The 23172-nt window shown below is 39.6% G+C and overlaps 2 protein-coding genes across 4 annotated transcripts in view; both read left to right on the forward strand.

Annotated features, from left to right (window-relative positions):
• LOC308110671 (protocadherin alpha-C2-like) overlaps positions 1 to 23172 on the forward strand; it is a gene marked incomplete at its 5' end in the record, with an annotated part of 191219 nt that overhangs the window by 70628 nt on the left and 97419 nt on the right. The window lies entirely within an intron of this gene.
• LOC308110675 (protocadherin alpha-8-like) lies at positions 787 to 22694 on the forward strand. Of its 2 annotated transcripts, none has more exons than XM_080465132.1 (2): positions 787 to 3212; positions 22589 to 22694. In XM_080465132.1, exons 1-2 carry the CDS (start codon positions 861 to 863, stop codon positions 22676 to 22678), a joined length of 2442 nt encoding a protein of 813 aa, XP_080321258.1. In that variant the 5' UTR covers positions 787 to 860; the 3' UTR covers positions 22679 to 22694. The 2 variants fall into 2 exon arrangements, with proteins under 2 accessions (XP_080321258.1, XP_080321259.1); XM_080465133.1 differs by lacking the exon at positions 22589 to 22694 and adding an exon at positions 4611 to 4859.

Here is a 23172-nt window from a genome sequence, read left to right on the forward strand (position 1 = left end):
TTCTGAGTTGCACATTTGTTTTCGCACACTCAAGAACTTCTGTTTGTCATTTGTAGGCAAGCATCCGATAATTCTTTTTAAAATAAAAGCAAAGGTCTCCAGAATAGCTGTTCGTAGTGCTGAAGGTGTATCTTTACAACAGCTATTCGAACTTTAACAATGCGGTGTGTGTGTGTGTGTGTGTGTGTGTGTGTGTGTGTGTGTGTGTGTGTGTGTGTGTGTGTGTGTGTGTGTGTGTGTGTGTGTGTGTGTGTGTGTGTGTGTGTGTGTGTGTGTGTGTGTGTGTGTGTGTGTGTGTGTGTGTGTGTACACAACAGCGAAATATCTGTTTTTATCTCTCACAGTCAATAAAAGCACCAACCCCATAATTCATTGTTTCATAGAGCGACCATACATTGGTTGGTATACCGGTTGGTCCACTGGATCATAACTAGATCATCACCAACCAAGTTGTACTACTTGTTGCACAAATAGGTCGTTATTATCCAGCCAGGATCATGTTGTCATCTTTCTTTTCAAGTTATCATTCCTTTCTGCACTCATATTTGCGCCATCGCAGGGAAATTAAGCCGCCAAAACACCTCTCCGAAGACTCGAATATAGGAAATAACAATGCATCGTCTGCTCGCTTGGTGTCACTGCTTGTTGAAATGAAAGACTCTTGGTTTCTCTACGTGTGCTGCTTTTTCGCGACATTCTTGTGCTTTCGGGCTGCAGACGCTTCACCGCTCCAATACGATCGATCTTACTATACTACCGCTACTATTTCTTTTTAGATTCTTTTATTACGTGTGATCTCGTGTAGACATCAATTTGAATGTCTTTCCTTCCTGGTTTCTTTGTTTCATTTTGATATCACCATGACGCGACGAGGACGCGGAGTACCATGGCTGGAGCGCCTGGTGTTTATTGTGTATCTGGGACTAACATTGGATTTTACTTCGGCACAACTGCGATACTCTGTTCCAGAAGAGCTGGCGGTGGGTGCTGTTGTTGGTAATGTGGCTAAAGATTTGGGTCTGGATCTCAGTGCTTTGATCGCTCGGGGGTTTCGCATCGTGTCGGGCTCAGGTGCACCCCTGTTCCAACTCAGTCAGAATGGCATCTTACTCCTGAACCAGAAAATAGACCGAGAAGAGGTCTGCGAACGGATCACTGCCTGCGTTATTAACATAAAGACTGTTCTGGAGAACCCGCTGGAGGTGCACTATGTTGGAGTTGAAGTTTTGGATGTGAACGATCACGCTCCCACTTTCTCTGCCAATGAGACGCATTTGGAAATATCAGAATCCACTTTACCGGGGGCGAGGTTTCAGCTGCAGGGCGCCCGCGACCCGGACAGCGTTATGTTTTCTATTCAACATTATAAGCTCAGTCAAAATGATCACTTTCGGCTGGAGGTAAAAGACAGGGGCGAGGATGGCAAAATCCCTGTTTTGTTTTTGCACAAACCGCTGGACAAAGAAGCTGCAAGAAGTCACAGATTGCTGTTGACAGCCGTCGATGGAGGAAAACCTGCGAGAACAGGGACGATGGCAATTAAAGTTACTGTTCTGGATGTTAATGACAACATGCCAGTTTTTTCCAAAGAGTCATATACTGCAGTGATAAATGAAAATTCTCCAATTGGCACAACTGTTATACAAGTAAATGCCACAGATTTAGACGATGGTTTAAATGGGGAGGTAGTTTATTCATTTGGGAATAATGTAAATAACAAATTGCATGACCTTTTTGAGGTGAATGCTAATACTGGTGAAATTATTGTTAAAGGACTCTTAGATTTTGAAGCTAAAGACAGATATGAAATTGATATTAAAGCTTCCGATAAAGGACCAGTTCCCCTGGCAACAGAGAAAAGTATTAAAATAAGTATTGTGGATCTGAATGACAATGCACCAGAGATTGAGGTGACATCGTTTTCAAGTGCAGTTCCCGAGGACTCAAAACCTGGGAGAACAGTAGCATTAATAAGTGTACATGACAAAGATTCAGGTGTAAATGGAAAGGTGATTTGTTCTATAAATGAAGATGTGCCTTTCACAATAACTCCCTCTTTACAGGAAAATATGTATTCTATAGTCACAAAATCCATGCTAGACAGAGAGCATCAGTCAACATATGATGTGAAAATATTTGCAAAAGATGCTGGTGAGCAACCTTTAACATCTGAAAAGACAATAACTGTGACAGTATCTGATGTGAATGACAATGCTCCAGAATTTTTAACAAATCCATATACCGTTTATGTTACAGAGAACAATGTTCCAGGGACACCTTTACTCTCTGTGAGTGCACATGATTGTGATGAGGGGAGTAATGCTCTTATATCTTACAACATAGTGAGAAATGCGATTGAACATCAAAAAGTGACATCATTTTTAAACATAAACTCTGAAATTGGACAAGTTGTGGCACTGAAAATGTTTGACTTTGAGACTCTGAAGACTTTCCAATTCCATGTTGTGGCCAAAGATTCAGGAACTCCGTCACTAAGCAACAATGTCACCGTCGACGTGTTCATTCTGGATCAGAACGACAATGCTCCAGTAATCCTGTATCCACTCAGCTCCAACGGCTCTGCTGAAGGTGTGGAGGAGATTCCCCGCAATGTCAACGCAGGACATTTGGTGACAAAAGTCAGAGCCTATGACGCTGATATAGGATATAACGGCTGGTTGTTGTTCTCACTGCAGGAAGTTACTGACCACAGTCTCTTTGGTTTGGACCGCTACACAGGACAGATCAGAACACTTCGCTCATTCACAGAGACAGACGAGGCTGAACATAAACTGGTCATACTGGTCAAAGACAATGGGAATGTTTCACTGTCAGCAACAGCTACTGTGATTGTCAAACTTGTGGAACCCAAAGAAGCTTTTGCAGCTTCTGATGTGAAAAGTGCAGCAGAAGATGATGAGGATAATAATATGACTTTTTACCTCATGTTAACTTTAGGATCCGTCTCTGCACTTTTCCTCATCAGTATCATTGTGCTGATTGCAATGCAGTGCTCCAAATCAACAGAATATACTTCTAAATATTTACAAGAGACTAACTATGATGGAACACTGTGTCACAGCATTCAATACAGATCTGGAGAGAAACGTTACATGTTAGTTGGACCCAGAATGAGTATTGGATCTACTATAGTCCCTGGAAGTCATGCAAACACTCTAGTACTCCCTGACAGGAGACATGCTTCTGAAGAGGTAAGACTTAATTGGAAGTTCTGGTATGAATGTAAATGATAGATTGATTTTTGAAATTTTAACATAAGTGTTCATAAATCACATCTTCACCTCATTTAGTCCAAGTAATAAGATGAAAAGCAAACATCAAACGTTTGCCTTTGTAGTTTGCATTAAGTATTTGTAGCCTTAGAGGTTAATCAGCAAACTGTAATGCTAGTATTTCTAATTGTTTTATTAATACTGCTCCTATGGTAACAATGCAAACAGTAAATAATTAATCAAATGATCGTCAATGCATGATACTACTACTACTACTACTACTACTAATAATAATAATTAATAAACAATGTGCCACACAGTGGTTAGTGTTCACAGAGAGAATATCATAGTTCAAATACTGGCTGGGCCTTTCTGTATGGAATTTGCATGTGCTCCCCATGTGTGAGTGGGTACTCTGGTTTCCTCCCACAGTCCTTAAACATGCATGTGAGGTTAATTGCAGACCCCAAATGAGTGTGTGATCGCCTGTCTTTGTGTGTGTTTGCCCTGTGGTGGGCTGTCGGCCTGTCCAGGGTGTATCCTGCCCTCACCCACAGTCAGGTGGGATCGGCTTGTGCGCCCTGTGGCCCTGCACAAGATAAAGCAGTATACAGGATGGATGGATGGATGGATAATAATGTTTGCGCATGTGTGTGGTTGTCCAGTTTCTTGCTACATTCCAAAAATCCTCAACAAGCATTTTGAGGCCTGTATGTGGTGATGCATGTGACTGTCTGACTCTGTGTGGCTGTCTTGCTATGGTCTGGTGACATGTCCAGGGTGTACCACACCTTCACCCACAGTCAGCTGGAATCAGATCCAGTGTCCTATGACCTTGAGTTTGATAAAGTAGTTTTGAAGATTGTTCTGCACTCAATAATGAATGTTCAGTTATTCGATTGGAAATTGCTAGGTTCAGACTTCCTGTTCTTCAGAATGTATTTTATGTTGTTTATTGTTCGTCTCCGCCTTAGTGCCTTTATTTTGACACAGGAATTGAGTCACCGGAAGTGTCAAGTAAAGCTCAGCGACAGTTGTGCAATACCTCCCAAACATCCTCTTTCTTCAGTTTTTTATGCGTGCAATCCATCAGGAGGCAATAACTGTAAGTTGTGTGTTGGCCTAGTATAGCAATGATTTAGAGTATTTGTTAGCATGAGCGCTAATTAACATTCGCGTTAATTAGCATAATCGCGCATTAGCATTCGCGTTAATTAGCATTCGCGCTAGTTAGCATATGTACTGAGGTAGGCAGTTTATGACAGTTATATGTGCTAGTTGTTGTTATGTGCTAGTTTAGTCATGTTTATCTGCATGTTTACCTGTGTACCAGCTTTGTCTCTTTGTAATAGAGATTCTGTGTCTTTTCTTTTTTAGTGTCACTCTGTTTGAATGTCAGTGACTTACCAGGAACAAGTCATTAAAGGAGCAAGGCTGCTCACTTCCCTGGCTCTCAAAAGAGTTCGGCTGGCTGTTTCATCTATGTCAACACTGCAGCAGTATAACACATAGAGAGAACAGTACAAAGATAAATGGAATCTAAAACTAGGGCCTAACTCACAGAGCACTTGTCAGGGGATTCTTTGATATTACAGTAAGTGTGAAGTTATGATTAATGTCCTGTCACCTGCCTTCCTTAATATTTAATGTGTCTGTATTATCTCTACTATGAATACTATATCATACTGTGTGTGTGCGTGTGCGTGTGCGTGTGTGCGTGAGAACTGTTGATGACTTTTGACCTCTCATCCAAAAGTCATCATGAGAAATACATATGCAGATTGGATTGTGGTGAATCAATAAATATCAAAATCATTTTAATTTGTTTTATTTCTTCTTCTTCTTCTTCTTCTTTTTTTTTTTTTTTTAACTCATATGCTTTTGTTATTTAAGCAGATTTTTTAGGACTGTTTTATTTGTGTTCTATAGTTCTTGCTGTTTTTATTTTTATTTAAAATATTGTATAAACTTGGTTCTTGAAGGTGTTTTATACATTTTAAAAAGCCTGATTTGAATAATATTATTAGGAGTAGTGAAAGTAATATCCATTCATCTTCTAATCGGCTTCATTCAACTGAGGTTTGTGTGGCACTACATTTCACTGCAGACAGAGAGACAGACAAACACTCCTACTCCCACCTATGGAAATGTTTTTCGAGTGTGTTGGGAAACTAAAGTACTCACAGAAAACCCACACATGCAATGAGAACATGCAGACTCCGCACATAAATGCCCCCAAGCCCACATGACATATTGCAGATAATAAGAATAAGACAATATTAGGACATTGTCAACGTATTGTTTTCTCAATACAGTCAAGTGAAACCACAACTTACTATGAATCTATCTTCTGTTCAGAGAAACAACAGTCTACGTCTTTTACACATTCATGTTTATTTTATTTCTCTTTCTGCCTCAGAATGTTCTCTCTCTCTCTTCTGAGGGTTATTAAATGCATATAAGGGGAGTGACTGACCAGCTAAAGGAGTTACTTGAGGTCCTTCCTTGCTGATGTGGTCGAGGTGATTCAATGGGCCATGGATGGCTGGAGCTAAGACAGAGAAAGCCTGAGGCAAGCGTGCAGTGAATCACAATGTGCAGCCAGTCAGGTTTGGTTGGGATGTCTCAGCGAAGATCTCAGTTTGTCTATGAAGCATAAAACAATAGATGTGCCCCTGAAATCTTTGGAGAAAAGTATTTTATTTGTAGAGGCACAAAAGAGAGTAAACACTTTATGTATGCGAATCACATAGGAGCTTCACAAAATCCATTTGGATTTGCCAGAGAAATAGGTCATGTTTTATCACATGTGTACGGGTCTGCATGGGAGACTTCTGGGTTGATTCTGTGTCAAATATTGTGTGTTGCCCATAGCAACACACCAGGAGATCCACCTCTTTGAGAGTACTGGTTTTCACAGACTAGCAAGCGCTCAGGAGTCTTAGCAACAGCAGCAGTAGAGGATGAACGAGACAGGGAGGGATAGGCAGAGCAGCAGAGGAGGGGGAGGGGATGTGGCTTCGGTATGGATCCTCCATAGGCATCTCACAACATTTAATGAAAATGGGCATTTTTGCCGGCAACACGTGGATTATGTCAATGGAAATATCATCGTAAACGAGGCAGCAGGTGGTGCAAATATTGAAACAACAGTGAAGGCGGGAAGAGCTGAGCCTTTAATTAGATATTTTATAGAATAGAGATAATCTCTTCCTTCAAATAACTAGGTCAACCTAACACATCCTAACGGGAGATGCACTAGCACAAACCATGCATCCTAAATAATCATTGAACATGTCTGAAAGCTGTTGGTGTATTTTGGCCCATTGAGATAAAATAATTAAATAAATACATAATAAAATACAGAAGCAAAATGTAAAGGATCAGTTCACACTGAGGGTGAGGTTTGGCTTCATGGAGCGGCTGCACACATTTTCCCAACATTTTTCTGTCCAGCTTTATTTAGCTCTACTCGGTAACGATAACTGCTTCCCAGTGTATATGTGCGTGAATATTTTATGTGCAAGAGTTGTGTGTGTGTGTGTGTGTGTGTGTGTGTGTGTGTGTGTGTGTGTGTGTGTGTGTGTGTGTGTGTGTGTGTGTGTGTGTGTGTGTGTGTGTGTGTGTGTGTGTGTGTGTGTGTGTGTGTGTGTGTGTGTGTGTGTGTGTGTGTGTGTGTGTGTGTGTGTGTGTGTGTGTGTGTGTGTGCTGCAGTGCAACAGCAGTGCTAAGCTGTGCCTGGACAGCAGATGCCCAGAAAAGATGTGATTAAATGCGAGTGCATCCCATTAAAATTAATAAGTGCATGATGATGTGGATCATGCTGGATGAAAATTATCAAATGTATTTTTTTCAGATTTTTAAAGAATTTTTCTTTCTATGACACTGTATTTTATAAGCTTGCAAAGAGTGGAAACAGCTGGGAGGAGGAGTGAATGAAGGCAGGAAATGCAATGATTCTCTGATGGATCAACACATTGTGTTGATGCTGTATCATCAATGCAGCATTCTGAAACATACGTATACTATCACTTTTGAGTGGTTGATCGATGGATATTTTGATTGCTATAAAACAAGATTTATAGAGTACAGCATAGCACCTGGTTCATTCTGCTCTTTTTCGCAGGGGTGTGGCTGCTTGCTCCACTGGCTTTGTCTGTTTGCTTGGCTAGATCAGCATATCTGTGCAATTGTGTTTGCATACTGAATGTCTATACTGACAATTATTCACAGTGGAACGACCTCTGCGTGTCTGTTTATGTTATCTTTGTTAAGTGGGTGAGAGTGTTTCCCTCATTAAACTGCATTCAGTGCTATGAGGGGAGAAGGGTAAGAAATCCAGTTACAACAGTGGTTGTGTTATCATTTCAGCAGTTTGAGGGGATTTCTTTGTTGCATTCAGGCTCGTCCCCCTCACAAATACAACACAAGGTCGACTTCCCCTAAAACAGTTTTTTCTCCACATTTTTTCTGATGTTTCCTGCATTAGTGAACAACCTAAAGGAAAAATCTAGTTACATTGTCAGACATTGTATGTAACTTTACACATTTTTTTCTAATTAAAAAAAACAAGCAAAAAAACACTGCTCTCTTATTTGCCAGTGATTTGCTTCATGTAGTGCTCTGTATGTTCTCGCTCTTTTTTGCAGCTTCTGTCTGCCTCCTCCCTCTTTCTTTCTCTGCTTTCCCGCCGTACTGAAATTTTTCCCTCCCCCATCCTCCTCTTGGCCTCTTTTTTCCTGCTGTTATGCGCTTGTCCTTCGTTTCCTCCTTCCCATATCACCCTTTTCTGTCTCCTAGTCGTTTTTCAGATTTTTCGATCTGCAGTCTTTCTCCTTCCTCTCTATCGCTCTCTCTCATTTTCTGCCACATGCTCTCTAGCTGTATGGCGCTGTGCCTCATGCCTGTAGGGTTGTGGCTGCGGATGCTAAATGTACTGTTGTGTGTCAGTAGGGCACACTCACTCTTATTGCTCCAGCTTTGTTTGTGGATGGCGCCACTCACATTGAGGTCAGCAGCAGTGATGTTCATCCAATTTACATACACCGCACTGTATGGCAAAAGCAGCTATTGTCTTTCTGTCTCCACTTTGTGCATGCTGACTTGCGCTCTTGCACGCATGCATAACAGCATGTCACCTGTGTCTGATATCCTTTACCAAGAGGCACCACAGAGAAAAGATTCTATGAAATCAACATATACTAGGAGCAACTCATAGAAAAATAGACGCCCCCAAAAATCTAATGTTCAGTTTCAACAGAAAGTAGTTTACGATGTATAACCACGTTTATCTATTCAGGATGTTTCCTCTGGATAGCCTTTGGATATCCCCATATAATTAGAATCTGACAATTGCAACTCTATAGTACTTCTCCTTCCTTTATTTTACAAAACAAATATTCAGTCACACCACATCAGTGTAATTCAGACTGTGCCATATATTTCTCTTTGCATTAATTGTCAGAAAATATTTGACATGTCTAAACACAAAACAAGTTTGTCCCATATCAAATCTTGCTAGTTCTTTGTTTGTGTGTTCTTTGAATGTATGTCTGACATGTGTGTTGTATTTAATTTATGTCTGAAATATTTTCCTTTGTTTCATAAGGTGCAAAGGTCACTGATAATAATTTGTGCTTCTGTCTGCTCAGTTGTTAGTGTTAGTTTAGTCATGTTTTATGCAAGTGGGTCATGATGTATATTAAAATGAACTCTGAATTTAAGTCAAGACCGGGTAACATTATCACAGCTTAAAACTGCTTTTGATCATGTTGAATTGTTTAGAGAAGCCCAACCATCATATGAGTGAAAATAGTTTACTCTTTCAAATGCACATAAATAGTGTGGAATAACTTTTTTCACATCAATTATCAGCGGTGCAGAAAGAGGGAAAATGTTTACTTAACTACAGATATCATTATATAACTTTAATTGTACTAAATTAAATGCGATGGCACTGATGTTCATTGGATTAATTTAGCTGAAAAAAATGTGCACAGATAAAATCATATTTATGTTATGGCAACTAGTTTTGTAAACAGGTATTTTGTAGTATAAAATAAACATTGCAGATACATTTGATCAGAAGGCTTGAATATTACATTCAAATTGGGGGTATGCTCAGTAGTGACATGTTTTTTAATAATGGAGTCACTTACATGGTATGAATTGTATACTGAAGTACAGTATTTTATGAGTAAGTTGCAGCACAGTTATTTTTAGTTTTACATTCTTGCTGCACAACAAATCACCCTTCTAGGCCCAACTAATAAAGTTGAAGTTGAAGCTAAAAAGAACGGGCGCTGTAAAGGTTAGAACCAAAACATGCTTATTTTTATCTTTCAACTAACTATGAACCCATCCTCAAAAGAAACAAAGCCACAAGGACATGTGATGACTGACCAGGAGAAAAACAGAACTGCAAAGAAGATGACCCATAATACCGAAGGTCACAACACTACATCAACAACTGCAGCTCCGCTTGCCTCTGCTGCTGATAGAGGAATGAAAAACCAAGCAAACTTTGGTTCCTCTCTACTAGTTCTCAATCAGTGGAAGCAGCCACACCTGAGGAGGAAGTGTAGAACAAGCGAGACTCATGACCACTTTGTTCAGGAGGAGATTGAGCATGTGAGCATTTTCAATATTTTTCAACATATGATATAATGCTTTAGCAGAGTTGGCGAAAATACTCTTATCTGAGCAAATACTGTATGCACTCTCTGCTGAGTGTTTGAACGCTTCCTCTCTGTACCAGTGATGTGGCGTTTTGGCAGATCAGGATGTTGTTTTTGTGATACTCAGCAAGCACAGGCAGTCCTGCAGTGCAGCTTACATAGCGTTTGGTCAATAAGCTATTTGTCCATCCCTTTGTGCTGCTCTACTTTAAACATGCAGGGATGAGTTGACATTCAAGCTTCCTTTGTATCATTTTCTTTCTCTTCTTTTGTATAAAAGACACATTTGTGTTTACCTATACCATGCATGATACAGTATTTACTGAAGTTGCAATGAAATACACCACTCTGGCATAAAATTACAATTTTGATCCTGAATATTTAAGTCACATTAAATTTGTCACTAACATAAAAAGAAAAATGTATTTATATAAAAATCGTCCCTGTTCAATACAAGGGCAATATTAGAGTCAGTGGGCCAAACAAGTAATAGCAGGCCGCATTCACCACTGCAGGGCACGGCTCCTTGGCAGAGCTCCTTTCACTGTCGTCATTTGTCCTAGAACATGACTAGGTTGAGAGCCATGTGTGGCTTTGATGGGAATTGGCCCAAGCTACTCACTCCTATTCAGTATTTGGGTCAAACCTGCTTCTTTGGAGTTGATAAAGAGACATACAAGCATAATCTATGAATGTGCAGCCATATCTTCTTGTAATTGTGAATAGTGATGCTAAAATACAAAATAAATATAACTTTTTCCTGCCTCAGCCGTGTCTGCCCTGCCTGACATTGTGTGTGTGTGTTTGACCCTTTCTCCTCTCCACCACAAACTTATATAAGCCTTCAGTTTCATTACGTCTCAGTCCACTGACTTAGTGCTCGGGGAAGGAGTCCTATAGGTTGAACCGTGTTCGTTTTAGCGTCACTCTACTGCAGCTGAATTAAGTTGAAGTCTTTCTCTCGGGTGTTCGCTGCGTCTGCATCTTTGAGCATTATCAACACTTTACTAACAAAAATCATTTGCACAGATTATCTTTATGTGTCATTTTAAGTTGTTGCTGCATGATAAAAGCTTAGCTCTGGGTTCCCTTGTATTATTCTAAAACATATCTCTATCTATGCCATATTTTATATATGCATGGATTTCAACATCAACGAAGAAAAGCACGTAGGCCTAAGAATAGCATTTTGATGTAATGACCAGTCCTTGGTCATTTTCTTAACTTACTATCAGCCATATAGCTTTGTTTTTCTTTTTTTTTTTTCTTTCTTTTTCCTGAATCAACAGAGATCAGAACAGATGCAGGTCTGCACTGCTCCTGTCTGGCATCAGTGCTCATACAGCCACAACATCTGCTGCCGTGCTTAGGTAATCACATAGCTGCCCGGAGGACTGAACTGACTGATGGGTCATAGCCAGGCTACATGAGAGACAGCAAGCGATTAAGTAGCAAACTATTAAAGGCACAGTTGGTGTAATAATCTCATTTAAATGTACCATATCACAAACATAAACACAGATAGTGAAGCATCATGCAATCTAGATTTAAGAAGTGTGAGTTGAAGAATACATGAGTGAATGGGGAAACCAGAATTTCCCATTTTCCGCAAGATGAAGCCTTTATAAGAGGATTGCCTTCTTACAGGAGTATCTTTGCACTGCTCGCTGTGGGGTAAATGGGCTTGTAAAAAGGGTGTAGGACCACAAATGCGATATACTTGACTGATTAATGCTGTATTTTGCATTTGTGGCCACATTTGGATGGCATCAGACGTTGGCTGTGGGTGACATCCCGTCCCTCTCTGCAGGATCCCTCTTCCCTCTGGCTTTTTTACTGATGTGGTCATCTCATTAAGTATCTTGAGTAATTGCTCAGCCTTTGTTGCTGTGTTCCACAACCACTGACATAAATGCCATATTCTAATGTAAAAAAAAAATATATATATTGCATTTACTTGTCATTTAATTTGCTTCAAATGTAGAATCCAGGAGGGACATAATTTCACTTTACACTAATGGAAGATATTTCCTGCGAAGATTCAGGGAAATCCTTTGCCAGATGACAGTTCTCATGTGCTTAACATAAATCATGTCTGCCTCATGGCTATAACTATTTTGTTAGGTAAACAAATAATTTCCTGCAAGGACATTTGTTAAATTGCGACTAGATAAAAAGTTTACTTTTTTTTTGGATGGTTTATTAGTTTAATGTGTGTTAAACTTTTTTTTTAAACTCAAACAAGGTAAAGCTGAGCATCAGACATTTTCTTTTCCCCCTTTAAGCTAAAATTTTGAAAAAGAACAAGGTGTACCTTGAGTCATTAATAGCACATTTTATTACAAAACATCTCCTTTTTTTCCTTGAAACTTAAGTGAGTCACCAAACAGACTGTGTGTGCATTTACAGCAATAATGTATTGACCTGTGGTCTCTGGAGGCTGCACACAGTCACTGGGCTGATATCAAATGTGTGATCACATGACATCCGTGTGGTTTGTGCAGATTCAGAGAGAAAACTTGTGTGAAGAGTTTCTCCTGCTTGTATAATTCTTGTTTTAGAAATAAACTGAACGTCATTTGACTCCCTCTGGTCATCTCTGTGAGTGTGAACCAGTGAGCTGCTCAGTACAGAGGGTGACTCATCTCATCCCACATGTGGCTTTCATTTTGTAAAGTTGGCCTGCTGTGTTTATTTTTAGATGGCCCATCTGTTAGGAAAAGAGGAAAAAAAAGAGGAATGTCTACTTTTGGGATTAATTCTTATCATATTTTAACATGGAACTGGCCGGAGAATACTGTAGATTATGTGATGTCCCGGGGCTGCACTCTTGTGCATGTATTTGTTTACATAGGTTATGATAACTAAATCAGTGTCCATGTTCTGCCATCTTATCTAAGTGGGTGCAGTGCATGAATAAAACAATGAGACATGTGTGTGGATGATATGTGGTAACGCCATAAGCCTGACTCATATCCCACTCTCTCCTCCCACAGACTGCCTCTTTCTTTCCCCCTGCCTTTGTTTTCATCACTACGCATCCTGTGTGTTCCTTCTCATTCCCGCTATCCAGTGCACCCTCGTCCTTTCCCAGTTCATGTCTGCAATCGTTGTCTGCACATCTCTTTATTTTCATCCTGACACAAAGAATGTTTGATTTTCATAGTCGCTCTCCCTCCCTCCTACACATCCTGGCAGCTTCTCTTCATTACGCCCCCTCCTGTTTCTTTGTGCAAACTGCAAGCTGATAGGACATCGACGAAACATGTTCTATTTTGTGTTGCGCTTGATTTAACTAATACATTTCAATGATGGTTAGGTTGGTATTAGTATAGTAATATTATTACTACTAAAACATTTGCCTCTTCATTCAGCATAACCTGGAGCAGTGAGTGGACGCATGTGTGTACCAGAACACATGTCATTTTCTCTCAACTGAACAGCAGCAGCAGGAGGCTCGTCGAGTAAAAACTGCACTTGTCTGCTTTTTACGGCCTCAAGCTCGCAAACCAAAAAATTAGGGTTCTGGTTATGCAGTCACTCTGGGCAAGTGTGTGTATGTGTTTGTGCTCGCATGAATTTGTAGCAACTATTTCAGTTGTCTGTTGTTGACTCAATTCCAATGATGGCTACATCACAGACAGAATCAAATGTGCTCAAAATATGATTGCGCTGTCACATCACTGTTAGCAGATTACAGTGTCCATATTTTGAAAATAATTGTTTGAAGAAGATAAGAACATGTGCATCTGTTTATTGTTTGTGAATGTTTGTATACTAGGGCCCATACCTTTATTGCAATATTACTATATTGCTCAGTCCTCAGGCTTAGGGGTAGGACCATAGTCTTGTTTCCTATCAGAATGCATTTTAATCACAGTATTCCTTTTGTCGTTATTAAAACATCACAATGCTCAGCTTTTACATGAATAAATGTTCAGATCAAGGAGTATTTTCTTTAGGACTCATGAAATGTAACAAGATATATAATTGACACCATGTTGTATGTTCTTTGGAGCTCCATAGTGGTATAGTCATTAGTAGCGTTGCCTCAGTTTGAGTTCATTTTGGGCTTGTGGACCTTTCAGTACTGAGTTGCATGTTCTGACTATGCAAGCATTGAGTGCATACTTTGATTTGCTCTCGAAATGACAGAAAAATGGCACCCAATCGCATCCATATGGGTGAATTCAGGGTACACCGTGGACAGTCCGTCACTGGGCAATCACAGAAAGACAGACAGTCAAACATTTACATTCTATCACAAATTAACCTCAGATGCATGTTTCTGGACTGTGGAAAGAATCCAGAGTACCTGGAGAAAATCCATGCACGCACAGAGAACATGCAAAACCAGCCTGTATTTGAACCCACAACCTTACTATATCTCCTATACTCACATTATCAAAATACAAATTGCAGTGTGAACACAGACAAAAAAACCTTTACTATTTAATCAGCTGATATTTTTTATTTTCTCCTGTTGATGCTTTATGATCAATTGTACTGTTATGTGACATAACACATGATGCCAGTTACAGTAAAACTTTTAATAACTGAAATAAAGTATTTTAAATTATTTGTATCATATTCCAGACATGACACAGCTTTCTTCAGCTGACTTTTACTTATCTAAGCTGTATTGAAGATGAGTGGATCATATATGCATGTGTGTATACAGGTATTTCCTTGTAGGGCAATAACAAATATATGCTATGTGACTGTTGTCCGGTGCATAACTGCAATGCATTTATTACAAACTAGTGTCATTCATTCATTCATTCATTCATCCATTAATTCATTCAAGAATGGTGTTTAAGAATGTACAACATAGTATGTCTAAGCAATAAACTAGGGAATTGTGGATGGAGCCAATTTAATGATCTATTACTATTTATCAGCAGAAGACATTAGTATTCCACAGTATAAATATTGGACTTCCAGACAAGTTAGAACGATGAGGCTTTTATGATTAGAGGTGAAACATGTTCGAAACTTCAAGAAAGTCCAGTTGGCTTCAGGACAAGGATTGGATACGGTGGTGTGTTGTTTGATGTGATTAGTTCACTGAGATTAAATGTGAGGTACTGGTTCAATCTTATATGCTCCCCAAAATATCTGCTTTTTTCCACAGCAGATATAAGGCAAGATAATCTATGTATCACATTACAGATAATGAAGTGAGAACCTCCTTAATGTGAAAAAGAGGAGCAAAGTCGTGCATAAACAAACTTGTTAGAAAACATGAAACCAAAATAAGACAGAAGTCAGTCTGCTTGTTTACACACCACTGGAAATAGGTATCTGTGATAACACTTGAGTGTAATTGTTCCATGAGCCAAGGGTTTGTCTTAATCCTAAACTCAATTTGCTTTGTCCTTAAACAAAAGACACAAGAATTTGAAAAAACAAACAAAAAAAACAAAACAGAGTAAATACCAATGGAATGTAATTATCACACTGGCTGAAAGCTGTTTATATGACCTGCATATAAAGTATAGCTTACAGATTTGCAATATGTAAATTATTATTATTACTGTCAATGAGTGTTATCGCTGGTCCGTATGAGGTTCTTTAAAAAGTGAACTCCTGTCCAGGCACTCTCCTTTCTGACACGTCTGTCAGTATTCCCAGTTGTCTGGGATTAAGGCTCCTGTAAAGTGTGTAAAATGATAATTATTTTGTGCCGCTCCTATAATGCGATTAAGTGGAATCACCTTAATGTTACCATGAAGAGTGCTGTTGAAAGGCTCCAACATGCATGGAGTAGGTATCACTCAACTTTAATTTTCGGTGTGTGTGTGTGTGTGTGTGTGTGTGTGTGTGTGTGTGTGTGTGTGTGTGTGTGTGTGTGTGTGTGTGTGTGTGTGTGTGTGTGTGTGTGTGTGTGTGTGTGTGTGTGTGCGTGCACTCTGGCTGTTGCACTCTCACTGTCAATCACGCCCGCAAAATCAAAGTCTGTACTGCTCTTAATACCTTTATGACCTATTCTGAACCTGTTTTATGATTGCATATAAGCCAGTTGTCACAGGGGTGTTAAATCACTGTTATCATCTTGAGGAAGCTGTGGTTTGTGGCTCTGTTTGACTATAAATAAAAAATGCATTTCACATTTACTCTAAAGCAGACACAATGCCAGAAATACCTCTTATAGCACGACATTTTTACTGATAAGAAAAGAGTTAAGAAAAAGTTGACAAAGATGAAGCAATTAATAAAAAGTACAATAAAAACCACCATAAGGCTGGGATTTAATGCAAAATGGTGCATTGCTGAACATTTGCTTTTAGTTAATTTTCATTTATATGTACTGGAGTTATCTCTCTTTGAAACGCCACTGACATGCTCATAAGTTGAAATGCACACTCATCATCTACTTCAGTCCTTTTCATCCTCAACACGAAGAAAGCAGTCCCTGTGCTTTCATGGGCTTCATGTACTTGTTTAAGTTTTGATGATGATAAGAGTGAAAGATGGTGTTTGCTCCTCTCAGGGAGCAGCAGCGTCTGAGTCCCAGCCCAAACCAATGGGAGGCGAGTCATTATTTTATAAATAGTTATCTTCAGATTCTGTGGAAAGTGGAGCAGCCTCACAAAATCTCTTCAGCCATTTTTCTAATGTAAGATTCTCTGCAGGCCAGCGCTCTCCTCTATAATTCATTCATTTTTTTAAAGGAATAGGACATGACCTGGCACAGCAGTCCTGCACCTGCAGTGTAGTTCAACGCCAGCACTGCCTGCTAAACACCCCATACTGCATGACTAATAACAAATCCAGAGGTATGGGATATATAAATGAGACACCAGAATGTGGATCAACTATATTTAACAGCATATGTTTTGGTGCTTGCCCTTAGTATTGTACATGATGCTTTATAAACTATATTACCCCTACTGTTCGCCTGTAGCTAGTAGAACTATATCCCTGTCTTTACCGTTTTGTCTTGATATAGATCAGGCTGCATGAGAATCTGCAGGTATTAGACACAACACATCTGCATCTCCTTTCCCGTCAGGGACCACTGACATTTTAATTTCCGCAAGCAAAGAAAAAGTCAGCCAGACACCGCAACAGGGAGTGTATCTATGCCACTGATACGATTTTTGAAGTGTGTGTGAGTCTGCTAATCTAATAAAAAGCTTTAGAGCTTGCCTGGCTCTGACATCAGCTGGTGTCTCTCCGCATGTGGACCTGCAATAGAGAACAAAGGAAAGGGTGAAAAAGCTCCTCCTTGTGGCGAAAAATGTACTTACTTGCCACTCTTTATGTGTGTCTGTGTGTCAATACATTCAATTCTTTAACATGTTTCTACAGTGTATCTGTTAGTGTATATTGATTTGTATCGTTATTGATTTTCTGTGTCATTATGGATCCACAGATAGCAGGTCCTGTCCTACTTTCCACTCAGTCTGATATAAGCCAAAACTTGTACATGTTCTCTTCCCCAGTGAACTGTGTGATTGACAAATCTAGGTTATCCATGTCTGCCTATAATGCTAGATTTATTTCTAATCCCACCCAAAAAAATATTTGGTTCTGGGTATTGCTGTGTGTGAGCAGGAAACAGAAAAAAAAAAAGAGATGCAGCGTACACTGTGAGCTGTGTGTTCTCTGTTATATCAAATGCTTGAACCAACAAAAATCATGCGCATGTTGTTCAGATATAATCCTTTATATGTATTTGTGTGGTTGCATTCGGGTAAAAATAACCTCTGTCCTTGGCAAATACACAGAGTGCTAGGGTGTGGTGGAGGGGGATGTAGGGAGGGGTACCAACAGGGGCTGCATCTGCGTCACCATGGATACAGGAGGGGAGAGAGTGAATCAATTGTGGGTGCTCCCTGTGAAAGGAGAGATCTATCAGATGCTGCCTTTGTCGCTAGGCACAACGTTGAGCCAATCAGGGTGTCCATTACAGTTACACATATTCTCGCTACCCAATCAGATTCCTGTGCTACCTTCCCTTTAACCAAATCTTATTGACAGTTTTAAATGATGGTCTGGTGGTGCAGACCAAACCAAACAGGGTGCTTGCTTTCACAAGCTGTGAGGTGGATTGCTGAGTCCACATCAATGTTTTCCCGGATGAGGATCATATGAATGAATTTTATGCACAGACTACGTGTGTTTCTTTCTTTCTTTTTTTTTTTTTTAAGACACCTCTCTCTCATCTCTCTGTCATTTAAATCGCTAAAGCCCTGATCACCTGCCATTCATGTTGCACAGATGAATCATTACAATCATCAACTGTTTCATTTAAGCCTGGTGTTGGCTTTTGTGTGGTTTTTGATGAGTAAATACTCCCCCGAACAATGGCTGACGTGGCTGCAATCACCACAGAGCTGTACAATATAAATGCTTTAAGATATGTCAAAGAGTGAAACCAGCAACAGCATTCCAGAAAATAAATTGCACTCTTCACTAATTGTTTTATGAAATGTGTGCGTGGTGAATAATTATTTTACCCTCATGTCATATCCGCCAAGTTGTGAAATGACAGCTCATGACACTAATTGGAGCAATCACACTGCGGCCATGACATGCTGCTCTCCAGCTGTGTTGCTTTACAGTAGAGTAACTAATTATATGATTTTTAGGCAGTGTGGCATTACTTTCCAAATGAGTGAACACTGTGTTCCACTGTATTGCTGCATGGCTCTCAGGGGTGCATGCATGTGTGTGTTTGGGCACATTCCATATTGCTGTGTCCTGGTTTTCATCTTGTTCCGGCTCATGTTTCTCCGGATCCGCCCCTGCCCTACTTACTCCAGAAACCAGTGGAGGCAAGCACAGATTTGGAAATAAATTAATAAGTGGCAGTTGGATTAGAATAGGAAGAGGAGTGATTAATCTCTATTGGGTATCCTTGTATGTCTTTGCCTTTCTTCATTTTTATATATATATATATAGTATAATATTGCTGTTTTTGTGAGGTGAAACATCAGCATGTAAAACATGAGATTACATAAAGTAAAAGCAGGCATTTTGTCTCCTCACATATGTGCCCACGTTACAGTTATGCTTTCTTGCTATTCTCCAATTACTTCATTCCAGATATGTAAGGCTGTTTGCACAATTTGACTTGATACATTATCAGATAATGTGAAACATTTGTGTTCTGTTACATTTTGGGTCAGTTATAGTCACATTGCTACAACCACTGGACAAGCACAGCCGTATTATAGACTTAATTAACAGGGCTTTGCACATGAGGTAAAAATAAGAATAAACACATCTTAATAAGAAGCATGCCATAGTGTTGAAAAGCTGGAGTGTAGGAGGAAACATTTAAAAGGAGTAGGTTGCCCCCTTGTGTTGTAACAAGCTCTGCTCTGGAAAAACTGCAAAATCACATCAGTACCCTATCAAAAGCACCAAGATGTAATGTGTGCAAGCTGCAGGAATAAGGGGGAGGGGTTGGGGGGCAGATCCCTGGCCCAGAGGATACAGTAGGTTGGGCATGGCTGAATGCAAAGGTCAGGCTCTCTGAGGGTTTATGGGGGTGGAAAGAGAAGCAAGGCACTGCAGCTAAAGTGCTGTCAGTGTGAATATGCTGCTGCAGTGCTACATTACCAATGTATGAGCAGCACGGCCACAACCTCTGACAGTCTGTTGTGTATAAGTATATGGTTTGTGTTTACTGAGGATAGTTTGAGTATGTAGTGTGGTTTATGGCTGTTGTGATAGGAATCATTTAGTCACTTCACTGAACATGTACATGAGCAATAACAGGAGGAAAATAAGGGAGTAGATAAAACAATGCTATGGATATTGTAACAAGTAAGCTTACAGTTGCATTGCATTGCTAAGTGTGTTTGCGCAAATGTTTGCAACTAACATTTGCAGCTAATAGTTCTAACTAACATATTATTTTCTTTTTTTCTTCCATGTGCTGCCTGATGCTCTTCTTTCAATGACTAACAGGTAAGCTTTTGTTGGTTTTTTTGGTGTGTGTGTGTGTGTGTGTGTGTGTGTGTGTGTGTGTGTGTGTGTGTGTGTGTGTGTGTGTGTGTGTGTGTGTGTGTGTGTGTGTGTGTGTGTGTGTGTGTGTGTGTGTGTGTGTGTGTGTGTGTGTGTGTGTGTGTGTGTGTGTGTCCAAGATGGCGTTGCTATAGAGACAACAGAGCTGTTCTGGAGGAGAGAGGAAAAGGGGGAGGACTCGCCTTGGAGCATGTTCAGATCGCACCCTTCCCCCATACACTCTCTCTCTCTCTCTCTCTCTCACACACACACACACACACACACACACACACCAACTGTACAGGGAAGCCATTACAACACACACAGCAGTCACACTACTGATGTCTATGCAAAAGGAATCAGAAAAATAACGAGATGGAAGCGATACAGTTGCTAATTTAGTGACTGCACATGGTGGTTTCTCTTTAATAATGCAGTGAACACGCCTATAACTGTGCTACTGACTGCTTCCACCTCTGCACACCCCTCCCCTCACATATTACACATTGCTTCCTCTACCAATTCAATACCACTGCCCATGATGCTATCGATTATTTCCTATCTTTACTATGGGACAGCTATAACACACGCTGTGAGGCAGGATAACCAGCTCACGTGTACATAACGACCACATTTGCGAGGCAGAACCCCATCTTGTTAAGGGAATAGATATGTGTTTTTGTAAACCACAATTTATCAACTATTAATTATTCAGCAAAGCGTTTAGCATATGCTCTGTATAAGCGATTTATATCAATAAATACACCTGAAAATGAACAAATGTCAGAAAAACATATTTTCCACAATTTGTGAACAGAGAACTTATTTATTAACTGATTAGTCTAAAAATGTTTCCCAGAGGAGCAATATCAGTGGACGCGGTGATGATGTGATCACCACTTTTACATCTCTATTACACGCTTCACTTAACAAGCATGCTCAGTAATTAAGTCTCTGGAAGGATTCATATTGACAGTCTGCTATAATTCATATTTGTCATGATGATGATTTTGACCTTTTAAAAGATAATCTTACTGTGCTGAATAAACTGCTGGTTTTGTATGTGTCATGGTGATTTTATGAGGAATATAATCCAGACTAAAGCTGCATGGTCCGTGCCATAGACTGTGACCTACAAGTAACCTATGAATCATTTAATTTAATTATGGACTGTCTGGCGAGATGAGAATTGTGTGTATGTGTATGGATGTGTGTAAATAACCTATATGTGCAGTACTGTCCTCAGTGCTGCACATGGTACATATTCTTCTCTTGGGCATAAAATTCATCCTTTGTGAGCCATTATCATTATTGTTGTTATTGCATTTGGGGATTGGAGGATGAGTGAAGCTGTTGAAAGGTTATTAATCATTTCAAATCAAATCATGTTTCCCACAGTGCGGAAATGGGGCAGGAGTTTCTGAATCACTGGGTTAATCCTAGGATTACAAAAGAGGGAATGTTTAGAAGCTCATGACTACTGTTGCTGAGGAAGTGTGGAGAAAAACTCAGATACACCAAAATAAACTGCAGACCAAAGATGCATGCATTAGAACAATGGGTTTGGATAAATGTATTCTTTACCCGGAGAGACAAAACAGAGAAAAGAGCACACATGGAAAAGGCCTGACGTGAGTTGACTGAGACAGAAATTTATTTTAGGGGGGCAGAGCTTAAAAAAGCATTGCAGTTATTCAAGCAATGTGACTGAAATACATATTCATTGTATTTTATGTATCAATACCTTCAATTTTAATGAAAATATGACATCAATCGAGTAGAAGCACTGTCAATGTGAAACCAGCCAATAAAATACATAATTTCAGAGTTACTTTTTTTTTTTTTTGGTTGGGGGGGGCTTCTATGTAAAGCATATTTGTGTGCATAAAAAAGTTCTATATAAGTTTGAAGTATTATTCTTATTCTTATTATTATTCTTATACTTATTCTTATCATTGATTCATCTAGATGAACTATGGATGGAGTGTGATACTACTTAATGCAGAACTGAATGTGGGGTTCAGTTGGTGAAAACAACTAATTCAGAAATAGTTTGATTTTGCACAATTTTCATTTAACTTAGAACATTTCCTGCAGATCATGTGTGATCCTTTATGGTTGAGCTGGACAGATCAGGTGCCACCAAGACACACAAATCCTTTAAATAATCCATTAGCCTGACCTACACTAAATCCACCACAGACCAACTTCAAACTTCCACGGCAGCTTTCGTCAACCTACTGACATAAAGTTCTCTCTGGGTTGAAAAAAGCACTTTAAGGAAATTTTGTATCTGAAAGCACATAATTAATCCTCATCAAGCAGCTCCACTAATCATCAATCTGCAGTTCAAATGTACATTAATCATATGTTGGACACATTGGACAAGTTTATCCAACTTGCATGATCAACTTAATTGATAAAATCACACTCAAATCAACTTCCTACTGTGGGTGATTAATGAGCATTTCCCAGTATATCTTGTTCCTGTGGTTGTTTTTAGATTCAATTCTGGTAAATTTGGAATAAGTACAATATGTATCTAATATTTCATCAGAATAAAAGTGTATATACCAAGACACTTTAAAGAAGAAAATCCAAGCCACCATCCTCCACAAGGATGTTAGGTGGCGTGTTGTCTTGGTATTTATAGAAGAATAACTAGAGCAATAAATCAGTAACAAACAAAGTCACTGACTTCTAAGTTTGCCTTCAAAGCTGGCGATCCTCCCACCATTCCGTGGGAAGGTCAAGTGGGCGGTGTCAAGTCAAACGGATCTCTTGGAGGGAGAAGTGAAGCTGGGATGATTGGACTGCACTGAGACAGCACTGGATGGTTGATGAGGAACACCTGTGTGATTGTCTGGGTGCGCAGCTATGCTTTTAAAAAGAACACACACCTTCAATGCAGGTTTGATCGTGCTGGTGTGAGATGCCATCACAGTAAGAGGCCGCTGCTAGTTTATTAAAAGTTACCCCTGTACAAGCTAAAGATGTCATTCAGGGCAGAGACGCAGCCGGTTATTCACATTCAACTAACTTTGGGGTATGATTTGCCTAAGTTGACATCCTAAAATAAAACGTCTTGATAAAGAGGAACGTTATTTCTTCATTTAAGTGAAACACACTGAACTATACATGGATGTCAAGTAAATGTATATCGATTTGGAAGAATGCACAGGAGTTTGAGACTGTAACGTGAACACCACAATTCCAGCTGCAGTAAGCAATATAATAGTCTCAGAAAATGTCTCAAAGTCCCTGTACAGATTGTCTTGGCATTTGTGAAGTAATATATTAAG

The sequence above is a fragment of the Lipophrys pholis genome (assembly GCF_963383615.2).
Source record: "Lipophrys pholis genome assembly, chromosome: 6".
Taxonomy (NCBI): domain Eukaryota; kingdom Metazoa; phylum Chordata; class Actinopteri; order Blenniiformes; family Blenniidae; genus Lipophrys; species Lipophrys pholis.

Coding starts and splice junctions, on each gene's coding strand:
- LOC308110675 (XM_080465132.1), top strand. CDS start 861: ATGACGCGACGAGGACGCGGAGTACCATGGCTGGAGCGCCTGGTGTTT. Junction 3,213..22,588: donor GGAGACATGCTTCTGAAGAG/GTAAGACTTAAT, acceptor TTGCCTTCAAAG/CTGGCGATCCTCCCACCATT.